The sequence below is a fragment of the Budorcas taxicolor genome, chromosome 11 (genome assembly GCF_023091745.1).
Source record: "Budorcas taxicolor isolate Tak-1 chromosome 11, Takin1.1, whole genome shotgun sequence".
NCBI classification, from domain to species: domain Eukaryota; kingdom Metazoa; phylum Chordata; class Mammalia; order Artiodactyla; family Bovidae; genus Budorcas; species Budorcas taxicolor.
In genome coordinates, this window is record NC_068920.1 from 56,297,966 (window position 1) to 56,314,789 (window position 16,824).

General features: G+C 43.5%; 1 protein-coding gene across 2 annotated transcripts in view; it reads left to right on the forward strand.

Annotated features, from left to right (window-relative positions):
- Positions 1-6,652: 6,652 nt before the first annotated feature.
- Positions 6,653-16,824, forward strand: part of ZNF451 (zinc finger protein 451) — a 95,867-nt gene continuing 85,695 nt past the window's right edge. For both annotated transcript variants that reach the window (XM_052648749.1, XM_052648751.1), the window contains exons 1-3: positions 6,653-6,768; positions 7,156-7,239; positions 14,963-15,043. In XM_052648749.1, coding sequence (XP_052504709.1) covers positions 6,748-6,768; positions 7,156-7,239; positions 14,963-15,043 — 186 coding nt within the window. In that variant the 5' untranslated portion in view covers positions 6,653-6,747. The remainder of the gene's footprint in view (positions 6,769-7,155; positions 7,240-14,962; positions 15,044-16,824) is intronic.

The window sequence follows — 16,824 nt, forward strand, 5'->3', positions numbered from 1 at the left end:
TCTTTGTTCCATTTGAGTCCAGTTTTTTTTCCAATTAGTTTTGTCAACCTTGTCTCATGATTAAGGATGATAGTGACAGTGATAATTTCAAGAGGTTTGTAAAGTTTTTGTTAATGTTTGTATGATTTGTCCAGAGAAGTGGTTGTCTTGATTACTGGATTGTAGAATCTATATTCCAGGTGGGAATCATATTTTGTAACCTTTTCCTTTTCACTGTGAAAGCATCAGCCCTGTAGCCAGGGAAGGCTTTAATCCATCAAATAGAAACTGAGGTTTATTAGGGAGCCAGGAAAAGCTAAGCCACCATCTTGGATTTCTCAAAGCCTTGATTTTTTTAAGTTAGAGCTATTGTCTATTCATTTAAAATTCACTGATTTAGGAGTAGACTGTTGTCATGTTTTAAGGACATCAGGATAGCAAAAGTCTGACCATCATTATTTGTAGAAGCAGAATGAACTTTATATGTGTCATAATACTCATAAATCATTGTGAAATGGTACTCATTTACTTTATCAAAGTAACAAAATATTTTTTAAAAATATAGATCATTTAAAGCCAAAGAAATTTACATAGTCTGTTATCAAAAGTTATATTCCAAGAAAATTTTGTATTCTTAACAGAGAAAACCAAATTCCAATGTGATGCTAGCTTACTGTTAATAACAAAATTTGTTTATCTAGTTAATTTTAATTTAATCTTAGAAAGTCCTTTCTATAAATCTTGAAGAGGTAGTATTTTTCTAAGGCATCAGAGTGAAACAATAGCAATCTATAATGACAGAAAGGCTCGAGAAGACATACATAAAATCTGACTACAATGCAATTGACAAAAGTAACTTGGTTACTGCTGTGACATGTAACACTTTAAGACAGTAACTAGAATTATGACTAAAAACATTGTACCAGGACATACAAGATCTTTATGCTGCTGCTGCTGCTAAGTCGCTTCAGTCGTGTTCAACTCTGTGTGACCCCATAGACGGCAGCCCACCAGGCTCCCCCGTCCCTGGGATTCTCCAGGCAAGAACACTGGAGTGGGTTGCCATTTCCTTCTCCAAGGCATGAAAATGAAAAGTGAAAGTGAAGTTGCTCAGTCTTGTCCGACTCTTTGCGACCCCGTGGACTGCAGCCTACCAGGCTCCTCCACCCATGGGATTTTCCAGGCAAGAGTACTGGAGTGGGGTGCCATTGCCTTCTCTGAAGATCTTTATGAATTCTGTACAATTTCTAGATTATCTGTATTGGCAAAATTTACCAAACAGTATTACCTGAGAAGATTTATTACTTATTTGACAGTACTTCCCATGTACCTAGGGCTTCCCTGGTGGCTCAGAGGTTAAAGCGTCTGCCTGGAATGAGGGAGACCTGGGTTAGATCCTTGGGTCAGGAAGATCCCCTGGAGAAGGAAATGGCAACCCACTCCAGTACTCTTGCCTGGAGAATCCCATGGAGGGAGGAGCCTGGTAGGCTACAGTCCATGGGGTCGCAAAGAGTTGGACACGACTAAGTGACTTCACTTCACTTCACTTCACTTCCCACGTACCTTCCTATCGCTTCTCTAGGGGATCTTCCTGACCCAGGAATCGAACCAGGGTCTCCTGCATTGCAGGCGGACTGTTTACTAACTGAGCTATCAGGGAAGCCTTTTAACATACCAAATGATCCTAATTAGTTTAAAATCTATCTTTGAGAGGCCTAGGGCCTTCCGATGTGGTGTTAGTGGTAAAGAACCCACCTGCCAGTTCTGCCAATGCAGGAGACGCAAAAGACACAAGTTCAATCCCTGGGTCAAAGATCGCCTGGGGTAGTAAGTGGCAACCCACTGTAATATTCTCGCTGGGAAAATTCCATGGATAAAGGGACTTGGTTGGCTACAGTTCATAGGGCCACAAAGGGTCAGACACAACTGAGTGACTGAGCACATTGGGATGCCACTGAAGCACCCCAAAGTTAGCTAGAGGTCAAACGAACTTTATTAGAATTTGGTCTTAGGAAGTTTCATCAAAAAATATAGAGTTTAGAACATTCAGTGAGACAGGATCATAGGTTGCTGTGAAACTGTAGTTACTCATTCAGCCAAAGTAACAGTGAAAGATTTCAAAGGTAAATATTGAAGAGATCACTTAAGAGGTAAAGAAACTTACAGTCTGTTGTCAAAGGTGGTTCAATATCTTAAGAAAACTTGTATCATGTACAAAATACTTTTCTTGGGGTCCACTTTCCACAAAACTTTTTATCACTCTCTGTATCCCTTATTTTATTTGTCCATTCAGAAACAGCCACCTGTAAGTCAGATTTATTTCCTTTTCCCTTAAAATGTAATGCTGTTCCTCATACCTTCTTTTGCAGCCGTCTCCCGCTTCCATGGGCTTCCCTGATGGCTCAGTTGGTAAAGAATCCGCCTGAAATGTGGGAGACCTAGGTTCAGTTCCTGGGTCGGGAAGATTCCCCTGGAGAAGGGAAAGGCTACCCACTCCCGTAGCCTGGAGAATTCCATGGACTGTATAGTCCATGGGGTCTCAAAGAATCGGACACAACTAAGTGACTTTCACTTCACTTCCTGCTTCCTTTACATATTGAAATGTTTCCCTTATCATTTTGGTAGCTTTAATTATGTGTTGTCATTTTTAACACTTAAAACCCCTCTCTCTAGTGAGAAACAAGAAGAAAGCAATTGTGAACTGTTTGTCATATGGGCATTCTCTGATTAGCAAACTTAAGAACATGTTCTGTAACCTCTAAAACATGCATTTTCCAAAAGCATAAATTCTTTTCTCAAAGTGGCACAAGACATGTTTAATAAATGCAAGCATCCTTAGTTTCTCTCTTTCAAGAAGACACAAGTAGGTAAATTTAGATTTGTTTCATTTGTAAGCACTTACTTTTCTTTAAGCCAATTAAGTAGAGCTCATTTACACATTAACCTCAGCAATATTATCCAAAGACAAAGAAACATACTGAGAGATACATATATCCAGACAGAGATCTCATTTCATTTTTTTATATTTTTATCAGGCATTGTAGTTAAATTTATTAGTTTATAAATAACAGAATAGTCAAATTTACATATTTGATTTAAAATTGTTTTCCCCCCTTGGCTTGAAGTTCTAATAAGTATCCCAAGGCTGACGTCCCAGGAAAACTGGGCTGTATTTGTACTTCAAGGACATGATAAGAGTTAACGTCAAGTTTTCTTCTAAGAATGTTTTTATTCTCTTGAGAGTTAGTGTTCTGAAAAAATGTATCAAGCTAGCTTTCTCTAACTGCACATGCAAAAAGAACAAGTTTTGGAATTTCAAAACAGTTTCATCTCAACTGATTTTTCCGGAGCCTAAAGAATATTGTGACCACATGATGTTAGATTATTTTTTCCTTATTTATAAGTTTATAATTATTGGTTTACCAGTCTGCAGAAATTTTCTAGGGAGTCTGTCAGATGAAATTCAAGGAGCACTTCTCATGTTGAGTCAAATTATTACTATATACTCACTGGCAAAACCAAAGGAAACCAAATCCTTGCCAGCCAAACAGAAGCCACAAAGCAAAAAAAAAAAAAAAAAAGCAAAACTCAAGTAGCCCAAGGCTTAAATTGGCTTCCAAGTCCCCCTAAGCCTGTGGCCTTAGTCCAAGTGGCGCCTTATAAACAGGATGAAAAAAATCCTCCAAAGGGAACATAAGGTTCGCCAAACAGACAAGGTCAAGTGGCCTCAGAGTGTATGCCGGAGGACTTACCAAAGTGCTGCCAGAGGTGTCATGACATCCAAAATGCTACTCTTCTCCTTCCTCAGAATATTTTCTCAGCAGGAAGTCAGGACTGTTGTGGGCAGGAGAGGAGGATGTCCTCAAGGGAAAGGTAGCTTTGGCAGCTGCTAGGGAAGCCTCTCTCCTATCTTCCATCCCTGCCCCATACACCAACTATCAAAATGGCAGTCTGGATATGATTGGGACATGGCCCTGTGGTGGGGGAATGCCTGGCCATTTGGCCTCCAGAGGAGTCTCCCAACCACCCTCTGTCTCCCCCCCCCCCCCCAGGAGGCTGGCTTGGAGAAAAACTCAGTCCAATCAAGCCTAGCAGCCCCACAGGGCCACCTGCCCACCAGTCAATCCCAGACGACGCCCCAAAATTCTGTTGCCAGAACTCAGCCTCTGTTCATTGGTGCCAGAGAGAAACATACAGACAGTTTTGGGTGCAGTAGAAAAGGGTAGCTTTTATTGCTTTGCCAGGCAAAAGGGGCCACAATGAGCTAAGGCCCTCAAGACTGTGTTGAACCATCCTTCCCCCACGCCACTGTGGGAGAGGTAGTGAGAAGTCTCAGTGTTTAAGGAGAAGGAAGTGATCAGCTCAAGGCTAGTTCTTGGATTGGTTGGCACCAAGGTGAAGTTTCAAGCATCTCCAATTTTGTTTCAACCAGTTCAGGATCTATGTTCTTGTGGTCAGCAATTTTTATCTGGGGGTGGAGGCTGCTTCCTGTAAAAACAATCTAGGAATATGTATCAGGTCTTTATATCCTTCAGGGAACTGGGAGTTCAGTAACTGTGCTATGTGGCAGAATTATAGTCTAAATTGTTACCAGTTCCTTAGCCCAACAGCTATTCTTTGTTTCTACATCTTCACATTTCCCAATCACTAACTCTTGAGTCAGCATTTTGCTTCAAAAGACAAGGACACAGGGGTTTGTACAGTTTCAAGGGTAGGGGTGAGTCCAGAGGTCAGGCTGGAGGGGTGGCTTAGGTGGTTTGCCCACCCAAGTGGTGCTGTGTGCAGGGGACATGTACAGTATCCTGCTTTGGCTCTGGGCTCTTCAGAAGTAACAGTTGAATTTCTTGGTCTCTTTTGTTCAGAATGTGTCCTACCTGTGCTTGCATTTTTAGTCCCATTTAGTTTTCTTGTATTCTGTTGCTGGAAGAGAAGCATGTCGAGCTGCAAGCACTGCAGCACTGCAACAAAGGGTCCCAGCCTGTCCCTTTCTTATGTTGGTAAAAGTGAAATTGTTAGTGGCTCAGTTCCTTCTGTCAGACTCTTTGTGACTTCATTGACTTAGCCAGCTAGGCTCTTCTATCCACTGGAATTCTCCAAACAAGAATACTGGGGGCGGGTAGCCATTCCCTTCTCCTGGGGATCTTCAGAACCCAGGGATGGAACCCAGGTATCCTGCATTGCAGGTAGGTTCTTTAACTTCTCAGCCAAGTACATGCCAAAGTTTAACCATTCCATTCCCAGTCAATAGACATTTAGATGTTTTCCGATTTCTGCTATTACAAATTTGTGGTAAATAAATTTTGCCTGACAGTTTTCCTACAGATTAAATTATGTCCTCATGATAAATCCTTGCAATGAAAAGAATTGAAGAGTTATGCTCATACTTGGGTTCTTCTTTTCCAAATTTTACCCATTAACTCCTACCTACAGTTAAAGTGAATTTTCCACTGAACTCTCCGAAGCACATTAGAAGAATTCTAAGTTTTGTGTAGACATTTAAAAATTTTAGAAATATTTACTTCACATACAACTTTTGAGAAACACAGCAAGCAGATCTCTCATTTTCAACTTGCTTCTACAAATTCTCAAACTTACGAAGTATAAAAGCAACTGAACTCATAAACTCATGGTGGAAATGCGGCAAGTACAAAATTAAGCAATAATTACTGCCAGTAACAGGTAATCAGATGTTGGGCATGCATGCAGACAGGCAACAAAGGCGCCTAAGTTTTAAAAGAATTTTCCGACTTAAATTCTTTTCAAAACCTTCGAGTGGGTCTTTTTGGTAAGGCTATAAGTGAAGAAAATGAGAACACATATCTGAACATAAGTGGACTATTGTACAGGTTTTTTTGAGTGTGAACACTGGAAAACAGTCAACTAGTCTATTTCACTAATCTACTACCTAGGAACATCTTTAAAAGTTCGATATGGTATCACTGGTCTAGGGCCCAAAGATACAGTTGGCCGGACCTCGGCTCCTAGACGTACTGAGTCAGGGTTCTCCAGCCTTGCCAGTTTTCTTCAGGTCAACCCTAGCCTTCCTCCTCAGGTGCGTCAATACAGGCTGAGTGGTGGCTGACATGGTGAACAGGTGATCAGGGTAAGGCTCCCTCAGATTTCTATTCTGATCTTAGTCTTCAGCTAAACAGCCAGATTTCCGACCCGTCGAAGAAAAAACTACTGATAAATTAGTGCTGCATTAACACTCAGCCTTGAAGGTTAAGACTTATCAGTGAGCTTCGCTTCCACAACCGCACAGAACCCACGCCTATGCCCTGCTCTCCATCCTCGTCGCTCTCCTTCCCTGTGAAACAGGACGCAGCCAGTCCTCCGCCGGGCGAGCGGCAGTGACGTCAGCATCAAGGAGCGCCGAGGGATCTTTTCCCCTCCAACGGTTAGGGTCTTTTCCGCGCGCTGTTCCATTGCCTCTTCGGGAGGTTTATGTGTGGGAGGAACTACATTTCCCAGCAGCCCTTGCGGCGGGGGAAGTTGGCCCGAACTACAGTTCCCAGCGGTCTTTGCGGCGGGGGCGGGAAGCCAGGGCGGCGCGAGGGAGGCTGGGCGTCGCGGGCCTAGCGGGCTGCTCTTCCCGGGAAGCGGCGTGCATCTCTTTACGCCCGCGGCGTCGGCGGCCCGGCGGCGTAGTCGGCGGCTCAGCGGTCACGCGGGAGCGGGTCACGGCGGCGCGGGGCTGACGGCCGGCCAGGCGGGGGAGGCGGCCGCGGAGACCGCAGCGTGGGTGCCGGGAGGCGGGCGGTCGCGGAGATGGGAGACCCAGGGTCTGAGGTGAGTCGCGGGCTGGGCCGGGTGTGCTGCGGGCTCAGAGGGTGCGGACTGGGCCCGGGGGCCGATGACCCTGGGTCCGAAGCCTGGGGGCCAAGGGGCGTGGGCCGGGGGCAACAATGGCCGCCCGGCCTGGCCCCGGGGCCGGGGCTGGGCCCGGGCGCTGTGCGGGTTCCGAGGCCCGTTGGCCCCGCGGGCAGGCTTCCTTCCTCGGGAGAAGGGGCCGGCGGGGGCCTGCGGTCCCCAGCGCCAGCGCTGTTCTCCGGCGGGTCGCGGGGGCTGGGGCTCCGGGCGGTCTCCTCGAGAGCTCTGCCTTTTCATTCCTTTTGGAAAAATCGCCTCCTGTGAGCCGTGGCTGTCTGGATAACCGTGTTTTGGCTTATTTTATAGATAATAGAATGTATCCCTCCAGCTGGGCCTGAGGCGTCCGAATCAACCGTGGAGGAAAACGAAGATGACATCCAGTTTGTGAGTGTAAGTAGCAGCGGTATTTGGGTTTTTCCGAGTCAGAGATTGTGCAGGACAAGCCGCGATGTGATTTCCCTCGCCTGTTCACTCATCGTCCAGCAAACGTGTGGACGTCTCATCCCGACTGGACAGTGTGGAGCAGGGCACAGGAGTGGGTATCAGACTGGACACCATGGAACAGGGCACAGGAGTGGGTATCAGAGTGGTAACTGGAGCAGGGCACAGGACCAGGTATCAGAGTGGACAGCGTGGAGCAGGAGCAGGGCACAGGACCAGGTATCAGGGTGGACAGCGTGGAGCAGGGCACAGGAATGGATATCAGTCTGCACACCGTGTAGCAGGATGCAGGAGTGGATATCAGTCTGGACACCGTGGAGCAGGGCACAGGAGTGGGTATCAGACGAGACACTGTGGAGCAGGGCACAGGAGCGGGTATTAGACTGGACACTGTGTAGCAAGACACAGGAGTAGAGCGTTTGCCCAGAAAGAGGTCTCAGCCGCCCCCTTAGCCATGGCAGAGAGTGTAGCCGTCGCAGAGACTGTGATCTGTGGGCCTGTTGGAGCCTGGATCCCGCCTCCCCCTTTCCTTTGCACACGGAGCCGCTCGTGTGCACAGGGTTCTGGTCTTTAAGACTGTGTTTGAATTGAGACCAGAGTAACTTCTGAAAGATGGCCCCCAGGTTAGGGAGAAGGGGCTTCTAGTGATGGGGAAGGAGGCAGGCTGCAGGAGGTCAGCATCAGAGCCTGTGTGTCTCTGTAGAGTGGGAACAGGTGCCCTGAAGACTGACTGAGCTCTGAGGTCACCCTGTTACATCACAGTCCTGCAGGCCAGGTTCACAGTGAGGGGCCTGCGTCACAGGAGCATCCTGTATCTTTCTGTATTTATCCCCTTCTGACAGAGTTTTCAAGCATTAGCGAGTGGAAGTGTGCAGAGTCCTGCTCCCCACTCCAGATGTATGGAATCAGGATTTGTAGGTAGGGCCCAGGAGTCTTCATGTTGGTGCAAGGGTATAGGAAGCTCTGAACACAGTTAGGAAAACATTGGTTGCAGTAACCGAAGGAGGTGCTGTGATATATTTGGGGATAATTTCCACCTCAAACTGTTAAAGTTTCATAAAGATTCTGCTTAAAGTAGTATTTTAGTATCCTTGTTAGCTGGAGAATTGTACTGTAAAGGATTCTTTTTGAATTCTGCAGTTAGTTGAAGTTTTGTTATTGAAGGTGTATAATCTTTCTTTTGGAGAAGGAAATGGCAACCCACTCCAGTGTTCTTGCCTGGAGAATCCCATGGACAGAAGAGCCTGGCAGGCCATGGTCCATAGGGCTGCAGAGTGGGACATGACTGAAGCGACTAAGCATGCATGCATGCGGTTTTTCTTTAATTCCCTGTCGGATGTGTATTTGTGTATTTTGGTTCTTGGGCAGTTTTAGTTTTGAAAGATTGGTTATTGAACAGTGTCCTCTGTGTACCCCAACGTGAGACCATTGTGATGATCTACTGTTGCGTTGTGTTTCAGTGGGTTTGTTTAGGAGTCTTTCACAAGACCATTTCTTGGCTTTTTTTTGCCTTTGCCCATCTGTGTGGTATGCTGTCCTTTTCATTTTAATTTTTTTAAGTTTTGGGGGATGGTGGTAGAAGAAATTGAACTCTGAAGTTTGTTTGGCTCTTTAGGATAAATGTTTCAGGTTCTCCCTGAATATGGCAAAATTTATGAATGGAGAATATTTTGGCATTTTGTGGAAATTAAAGAGGGACACACTACCTCATGAACTATAGGGCTTACTTTGAGAGTCACAGATGGACTCTACAAAAATAAGATTTAAATATATATATATATAGGTACTTGGTTGAATGGAGAATTGTAGCTTGTTAGTACCTACTATAAGCTTGTGTTACTCTGAAGTTGAATATTCTTTTTAAGTATTACTTTAAATGTAGAGGATCTGTTTTATCTTTGTATCCAGAATAGAAAATATACAACCAATGTAATTGTGTTCAACCTGATATATTTTGTATTCATCTCTCTTTACAAATATAAGTTCAAAGGTTTGCTAGTTCCAAATGGAGAAGTGACTTACATGTATTAATGCAATTACAGTACCAGAAGAAACCTATTACAAACATTCCTTCTGCCTTTTTGGTGATAAAACTTCAGTGACAATAAAAACACGTTTGAAACAGAATCTTTTACTTCACTCTGTAACCCAATCTTATATTTGACAGTTCTGGATATTGCTTGTTCAATAAAGATAATGACTAGTTCTGTGCTTAAGATTTTTTCAGATACAAAAAGCACACTGATGTTTCTTCTTGATTTACTCTGGTTTAGATTTATCAGTTCATTCTTTGTCTAACTCTCCTGTCTTTAAGCCGTGTGTGTCTGCCTAGTAGCACAGTAGTCTTTGGGGGTTTGGAAAATGCAGAGTTCAAAACTAAACTTAGCATGCTGAAGGAGAGGAAGGCTATAGATGTGGAGGTGCAAAAATGAGCCCTTTCATTTAAATTTTATTGAAATACACATACAGAGAATTGCACAGTTTGTAACTGTACCCTCTGATTTTTTCAGAGCCAGCACACCTGTGTAAACAGCCCTTAACTCAGGAGACAGAATGTTATCATAAGGTGGTGGTTTAGTCGCTAAGTCGTGTCCGACTCTTGGACTCTTGCTACCCCGTTGACTGTAGCCTGCCAGGCTCTTCTGTCTGTGGGATTCTCTAGACAGGACTACTGGAGTGGGTTGCCATTTCCTTCTCCAGGGATCTTCCTGACCCAGGGATCGAACCCCAGTCTCTTGCATTGCAGGCAGATTCTTTACCAACTGAGCTATGAGGGAAGCCCAGATGTTACCATACACACTTCTCATTTAGGTTTTTTACTCTAATTTTCTCTCTAATTTAGTGATATTTCCTTTCCCTTTTTCAGCCATCATCTTTATGCTCTGCATCCTTTGAAACTGCAGATATGTTAGTTAATTTTCTCCCAGAGAACCATGTTAACTTAGGGCTGATGACATGATCTTTCACAGATAAAAGATATACTTTAAATAAGAAGGTATCAGAACTGCTGAGGCAGCCTGTTACAATGTTGGTAACAGCATGTGAGGTTTAGGCTTCAGCCAAGATGATTGGTATAATGTGGAATCATTGAACATGTGGAAATAGGGAAGAAAACCCAGGTGTATTTTCATAAATTATTTCAAGGGGTCTTGGACAAATAGTGAGGGTGGTTTTTGGCTGAGTGTCTTGGGGTTGTAACTAGCTCAATAAATGTTGAAGCTCGTAATATGTCAAGTCCTGAATGAAGTACTTTAGAGCTGCAGAGATTAACTGGAAATAAATCCTACTCATAAGTGTCAATGTTTCAGTGTGAGAGATGAGATAGGGAGGAGGACTTTGTAAATAGTTGTAGGAGAGAGTTCTTTTATAAAAAGTACATGGTGCAAAAAAGACAGTGTGCTATTAAAAAAAGACATGATTTTCAGTTTGTTACTTTTGCACAGGGAGCATTTTGTGTTTGTATGTGTTTAAAAGGGTATTTTGAGATGAAACAAGTCATCAAAATGAGAAAACAATTATGCTTAGTTCTGGAGGATAAATTTTTTTTTTTTTTAAATGGGAGAGGGGCAGTGGGACAGATAGTATAGATTTTGAATTGTGGACTAAATTTGAATTAAAGTAGGCATTTGGGAATCATTTGAAATGTTTGAATCAGGCAGGACTGTAGAAGTTCATTACGTCTGGAACCTTCCTTTGTGTGGGAAAATATATCAGGTATTTAGGGTTTCAGATTAGATTTTTGCATCTGTGCTTAAATTCATGTTGTTTGTCTTAGACTGAAGTAGACTGTCTGCCTTTTCTGTAGACTGTATTTTAGTATATTGGTGTCACTTTTCAGTTAGTAGGTAATTGGTGTTGGCATTGTATGAGAATCAGTTTTCTAATAACAAGATGAAAGCTTTTTTGGAGAAGGAAATGGCAACTCACTTCAGTATTCTTGCCTGGGAAATCCCATGGGCAGAGGAGTCTTGTGGGCTACAGTCAGGGGGTTGCAAACGAGTTGGACAGGACTTAGCAACTAACTAGCAACATCATCTCATACAGGTACAAAATTAAAGAAATAGAAAAGAAATTAAGGATGAAAGCTTTTTATTTCTTCAAAAATATTTTTTAAACCTTAGAATATTAAACCATGTTCCTCAACTGTTTTGCTTCTGCCTGTGCTCCTGCCCTTAAATTGTTTGGCCTTGGAATAGAATTCTTTGACTTTGTTACTGTATTGTCGGGAAAGAGTTGATAGATGGAACAAATTTAAGAAAAAAAATACCTTGTGATTGGAGAACCACACACGTTTATACTTTTTGATATAAGCAGACATTGTAAACATAATAAGAAATTACCTTTTCTTAATATTGGTATTATAAACATTACTGTTTGGGGAGAATTAATAACTTATCTTTTGGTCAGTTTTATGAGTTATTCAGAGTTGGGAACAAGAGCAGATAGTCTTTTTGCTCATATTAAAGGCGAAAGTAGCTTATCTTAGAAGCTTAGGAAATAAGTATTGATTTAAAAGTAGCGTGTATACTTTGGACTGGCTCAGAGTTGGTGTGGCCACACAGCCAGCGTTGTGATTACAGAATCAGGGGGACCTCACTTAGTTTTCTCCTTTGTTACATGGCGTAAAACCCAAGTATTGGGGGATTGAATGGAACAGTGCAAGTGAAAAGTTGAGCACCATTGCCTGTATGAGGCTCAGTGACAGATGTTCCCCATTAGAGTGAAAATAAATGGAGTGCCAAAGGGTTTTGATTCCTTAGGTTCATTATGATGGAAGCTTGTCCATATCCACTGTAAAAATTAGCTGGAGTGTAGAGTGTTTGTAAGTAGTATTTTCCTTTGGGATAGTTACCTTCTGTTTCTTCCGCTCAGCCTCTTCCTTTTGGGGTCTCAAACACATGCTGTCTTCTTCTACCCGTCTGTCACTTATAACTCTGTAACACTCTTTGAGTGAATGAATAAATGACCCCTGCTTTTTCTCATTTATGGGCCTCAATCCTGATTGTTTATTCTGCTGGGAATCCTAAGTCGTTATCGTTGAGTAGTTCAGGAGTGGGCTTGTGTCAGCGTTGTGGCTGACCCCAGTGGGGCCATCCCTGCTGCTCTGATCTCTCCTTATTCCTGCTGCTCCGATCTCTCCTTATTCCTGCCTTCCCTTCTGTTTCTGCAGCTGCTTTTTCATCATTTGTGGCCATTGTCCCGATGGTGGTGTTTTCTGTGTATCCCGTTGTGCTTTGTGCCCTGTTAGCCTGTCATCTCCCTTTTTTCTCTACCTGCTTTCCCTTTGTGGAAGCTCTGCCCCAGCCTCTGGGTGTTCCTGGTTTCTGGTAGCTCAGGAACTTTCTTGGTGTGCTGTCTCAGTGGGCATGTAATCAAGTTCCTGACGTACATTTCTTGAGGAGAGCAAGCTAGTATAGTTTTTCTCCTCCACTGCCTTCTTGGCTCAACTGTATGACTTTGACAATCTTATGACAAGTGGCAGGTTTGGGTCTTAAAGTAGGTGATTGACCTCTGTGATCCCAGAGGAAAATATTCTTCTTACCCTCTTTTTTTAAATGTCCATTTTTATGGTTTAGGCAGAAATCCTGATTACTTTATCATGTGACCCCCTGCCCAGTTTTGCTGTCTGGTTTTATCTTAGCAGCTGAATCACCTCTCTGTGGGCTTCCCTTGTGGCTCAGTTGGTAAAGAATCTGCCTGGAAAGCGGGAGACCTGGATTCTATCTCTGGGTTGGGAAGATACCCTGGAGAAGGGAAAGGCTACCCACTCCAGTGTTCTGGCCTGGAGAATTCCATGGACTGTATAGTGTTTGGGGTTGCAAAGATTGGACACAACTGAGCAACTTTTCACTTTCACCCTCCTGCAGGGAAAGCGCTTTCCTGCTTGGGGAGGGATGGAAGCCTGGGAGAGAAGCAAGCTGTCTGTAGGACTGGATGCCATGTCTCAGAGAGAGGATTTTACCTAGATGTTATCCTCTGTCTCCTGACCCCAGGTCTTTTTCTGTTAGCTTTTCCACTGAGCATATCACTTTGGCTTCCCAACAGCCATCTTTCCCAACCTGAGAAATCTTTCCGCAGCCCTAATCTCCCCTGTGCTCCTTTCTCTTTTTTTCAACATAGACTTTTTGAAAGAATAATCACTCTTGGCCTTTGCTTCTCATTTTCTGCTTAATGTTGTAGTCTGACTTGTATGCTCACTGCTTTCTTGAAGGTTGCTCCCTGAAAGACATTTTAAAATCTGCTTGTTGCTAAATTTTGTGGCTTTTTTTTTTTTTTTTTTTTTTGATGCTCAATATTTTTGGCCACATCTGCACTGATACCTTTTCATTGAGGTTTTCTCTATCTTTAGGTTCTTTGGATTTGTGCATTCCTGATTGTTCCTAGATCTCTGATTACTTACTTAGCTCTTCTTAAATCTTAAAATTGCATCATTTCCTCAAGAACCTCCTCGAATTTCTTCTTTGTCCTCTTTGCTCTCCTTGGTAATATCATAGTTCCAGTTTAGTTCTAGAGCTAATAATTTTCTAGGGGAGCAGCTTTCCACTCTGCATTTTCAGTAATGTTCCTGTACCCAGATTAGAGGCCTGCCTTTCCAGCTGTCTGCCAGTTGCCTCTGTCTGCCAGTTGTACATCAGCCCATTATGGCCAGAAGAATGCCAGCCTTCCATCTCCATATGCCAGATGTATACCTTTTATGTGACTGTTGTTTAGTCATTCAAGCTTGAAATCTTAGAGATAGCTCTGACTTCTTGTTATGGTTTGACTTCTGTTTTTTATAGTTGATTAGTTTTTGGTGTTTGTTTCCACCTCACCTTTGTATCCTTTTGTATATGCACCATGAAAGTGAAAGTGTAGTCGCTTAGTCATGTCCAACTCTTTGTGAGCCCTTGGACTGTAGCCTGCCAGGCTCCTCTGTCCATGTAGTTCTCTAGACAAGAATACTGGAGTGGGTTGCCATTTCCTTCTCCAAGGGTTCTTCCCGACCCAGGGATTGAACCTGCATCTCCTGCATTGTGGGCAGATTCTTTACGGTCTGAGCCACAAAGAAAGCCCTTCTGTTACTTTTGCCATCTCCGCTGCTTAGTTTTGCATTATTTTGTTGTGGACTGATAAAGTGTCCTGCTCCTGCTTTTCTTGCTGCCATACTTCTCTGTGTGCTTGATGTTATTCTCATCTTGGTATTTGTTGATTGCCTTTTGCCTACAGAATAAGATTTAGGCTTTTAAGTTTCATGTTCAAGACTTGGTCTATGGTAGAGTCAGAGTGGATGGAAAGAAAAGATGAAGGAGAGCCAGGTTTGATGCTCAACTGCAGGGGGCTGAGATACAGCCCAGCTTCTAGTCAAAGATCCCCATCTCATCTGAAAAGCATTGGCTTAGAGTATCTGTGTTCTTGCAGCACTGTTCCTGTGTTACTAATCCTCTCCCCAAGGAGTCAGCACAGTCCCGATACCCTTCGTGGCTTGGGCTCTTTCAGGTTTTATGATTTATTAGTCATGGACTCTGAGGATTTTCCTCTACATTTGTTCTGATTATTTTGTACCACCCATAAGGGTTCCTCTTCAGAAGAGTTCTCACCTGTCAGTCCCAACATCAACAAAAAGGATTGCCTTAAATGCTAATTTAGCTTGAGTAGCTCTGCATGATTTGTTAGTTTGTTCATTCTTTTCTAGGAAGGACCGTTGAGACCTGTTCTAGAATACATTGACCTGGTCAGCAGTGATGATGATGAGCCCAGCACCTCTCAACGTGAGGTGAGTACATTTAACTTGCGTTTCTTTGCTTTTCATAGTTCAGAGACGTCCTCTAAAGGGAGTCATCAAGTCAATGTTTAGGTGCTGTTGTGCTCTAGGAAACGGCCCATTTCTGTTGGAATAGCCCTGAGAGGTAGTCCAGGGAGTCCTTAGCCTGGAAGATCTGCTTCCGGCTTTGTTCCTCTACTTTGAGCGAGGATGTGAAAGTATTATATGACACAGGAGCGTCCTAAGTCTTGAAGGTGGTATCTGATGAAAGGGAAATGGAATAAAACCGCAAGCCTTTGGCACCCTTTTTCTTTCCTGTCTTTCCTCAGATGCCCTATAGAACTGGATCCTTTTCTTCCAGAACCACGTGGCCACACAAAATTTATTCTGTTTGGAAGAAAGGCTGTGAGAAGCTCCTTTAGAAATGGAGTGTGGGGAAGGCTGCTGGGTCATTCAGGCATCGTCCCTCTAACCACCTCTTCCCCTAATATTTGGGGTTTTCTCTGAACTGTCGTTTTTTTGGCTGTGTGTTTGACCCTTAAACTAATCCTTCCCTTACTCTGAGAGCCAAAGTAACTGAGCCGTTTGTATCAGTCTTGTCTTGCTTTTGTCTTAGCCCGAATTTCTATTATTGGACTGTTTCCTTGATGGATCAGAGGACTCCTGGCTATGTGTTCAGGGTGGCCTATGATATATAAGGGATTGGGACTGGGACTCACAATCAAAATACCTAGGTTTTAGTTCCCGCTTAGCTCCTTATTATTCTGTGAATTTCGATCAGTAGCCTTTTAACTTTAGTTTCTTTATCACATAAGAATAATAACCTACCTCACAGGGTTGTTGTGAGGATGCAATAAGGTTACAAAGCTCCTGAAAACTACAAACTGTAGAGGAGAACTGCCCACCTGGAAAATTTCGTTATTTATGGTCAGTGAATGAGAATTTTTAAAGGGACCTAAAAGTGTCTCTGCAATGGGGGACTTTTAGAAATATTTTTTTTTTTCTCTTCAGTGGAACTTTTCCACGTTCTCTCTGCCATTGTTAACTTCTGCTTGTTGCCTTACACATGTTCAGTGGGATTTTAAAAAAAACTATTTTCATCAGCAGTCTTGTTACCTCTTATTCTAACTTGGAAATAAGCAGCAGGCTAGGATGGTGCCCCTTGAACTGGGCTTGTTTTTGCTCTTTTTTCATAGAGTGCCAGGTTAATGCCAATAATTGGTATTGGGCTTTTGGGGTAATGAAACTTGTGGATTTGACTTCTGTGATCCTGTTGCTGACCTGAAGTGGATTGTTTGTTTCATTGTTAATGATAATAATTTAAAAAGTTGAGTTCTACTTACTGGACATGCATCTCTGCACTTGAAAGTTAACATATTAAAAGCATATTTTCTTTCTTCCTTGGTTCTCTTGTTCACGTGGATAACCCAGAGAATGCCTGAGTCTAAGGCGCCAGCCTCAGAGAGTCGTCGCCCAGAAATGTGCTCTGGCTGCAGTGCTCCTCCTCCCAGTGGAGACAGCAGCTCCTCCTCTGGGCGCTGCGCCAGCAGTCCTCAAAGGATGGTTTCTCACCCTTCTTCCGTTGAGAACCCATTGGAGACCCAGAGAAATGATCACAGTAATTCAGATATTAAGATCTCTGAGACAGAGACACTTGAGCCATCACAGAATTACCAGAGTCTGCCTCCATCTCCACTCCTGGTCCCCCAAGAGTCTATGGCCTCCTCAGAGGTCAAGGAGGGTTTGCCCGTAGAGTCTCCAGCTTCCCAGCACGGGCGGGATGCCCTCCTCTA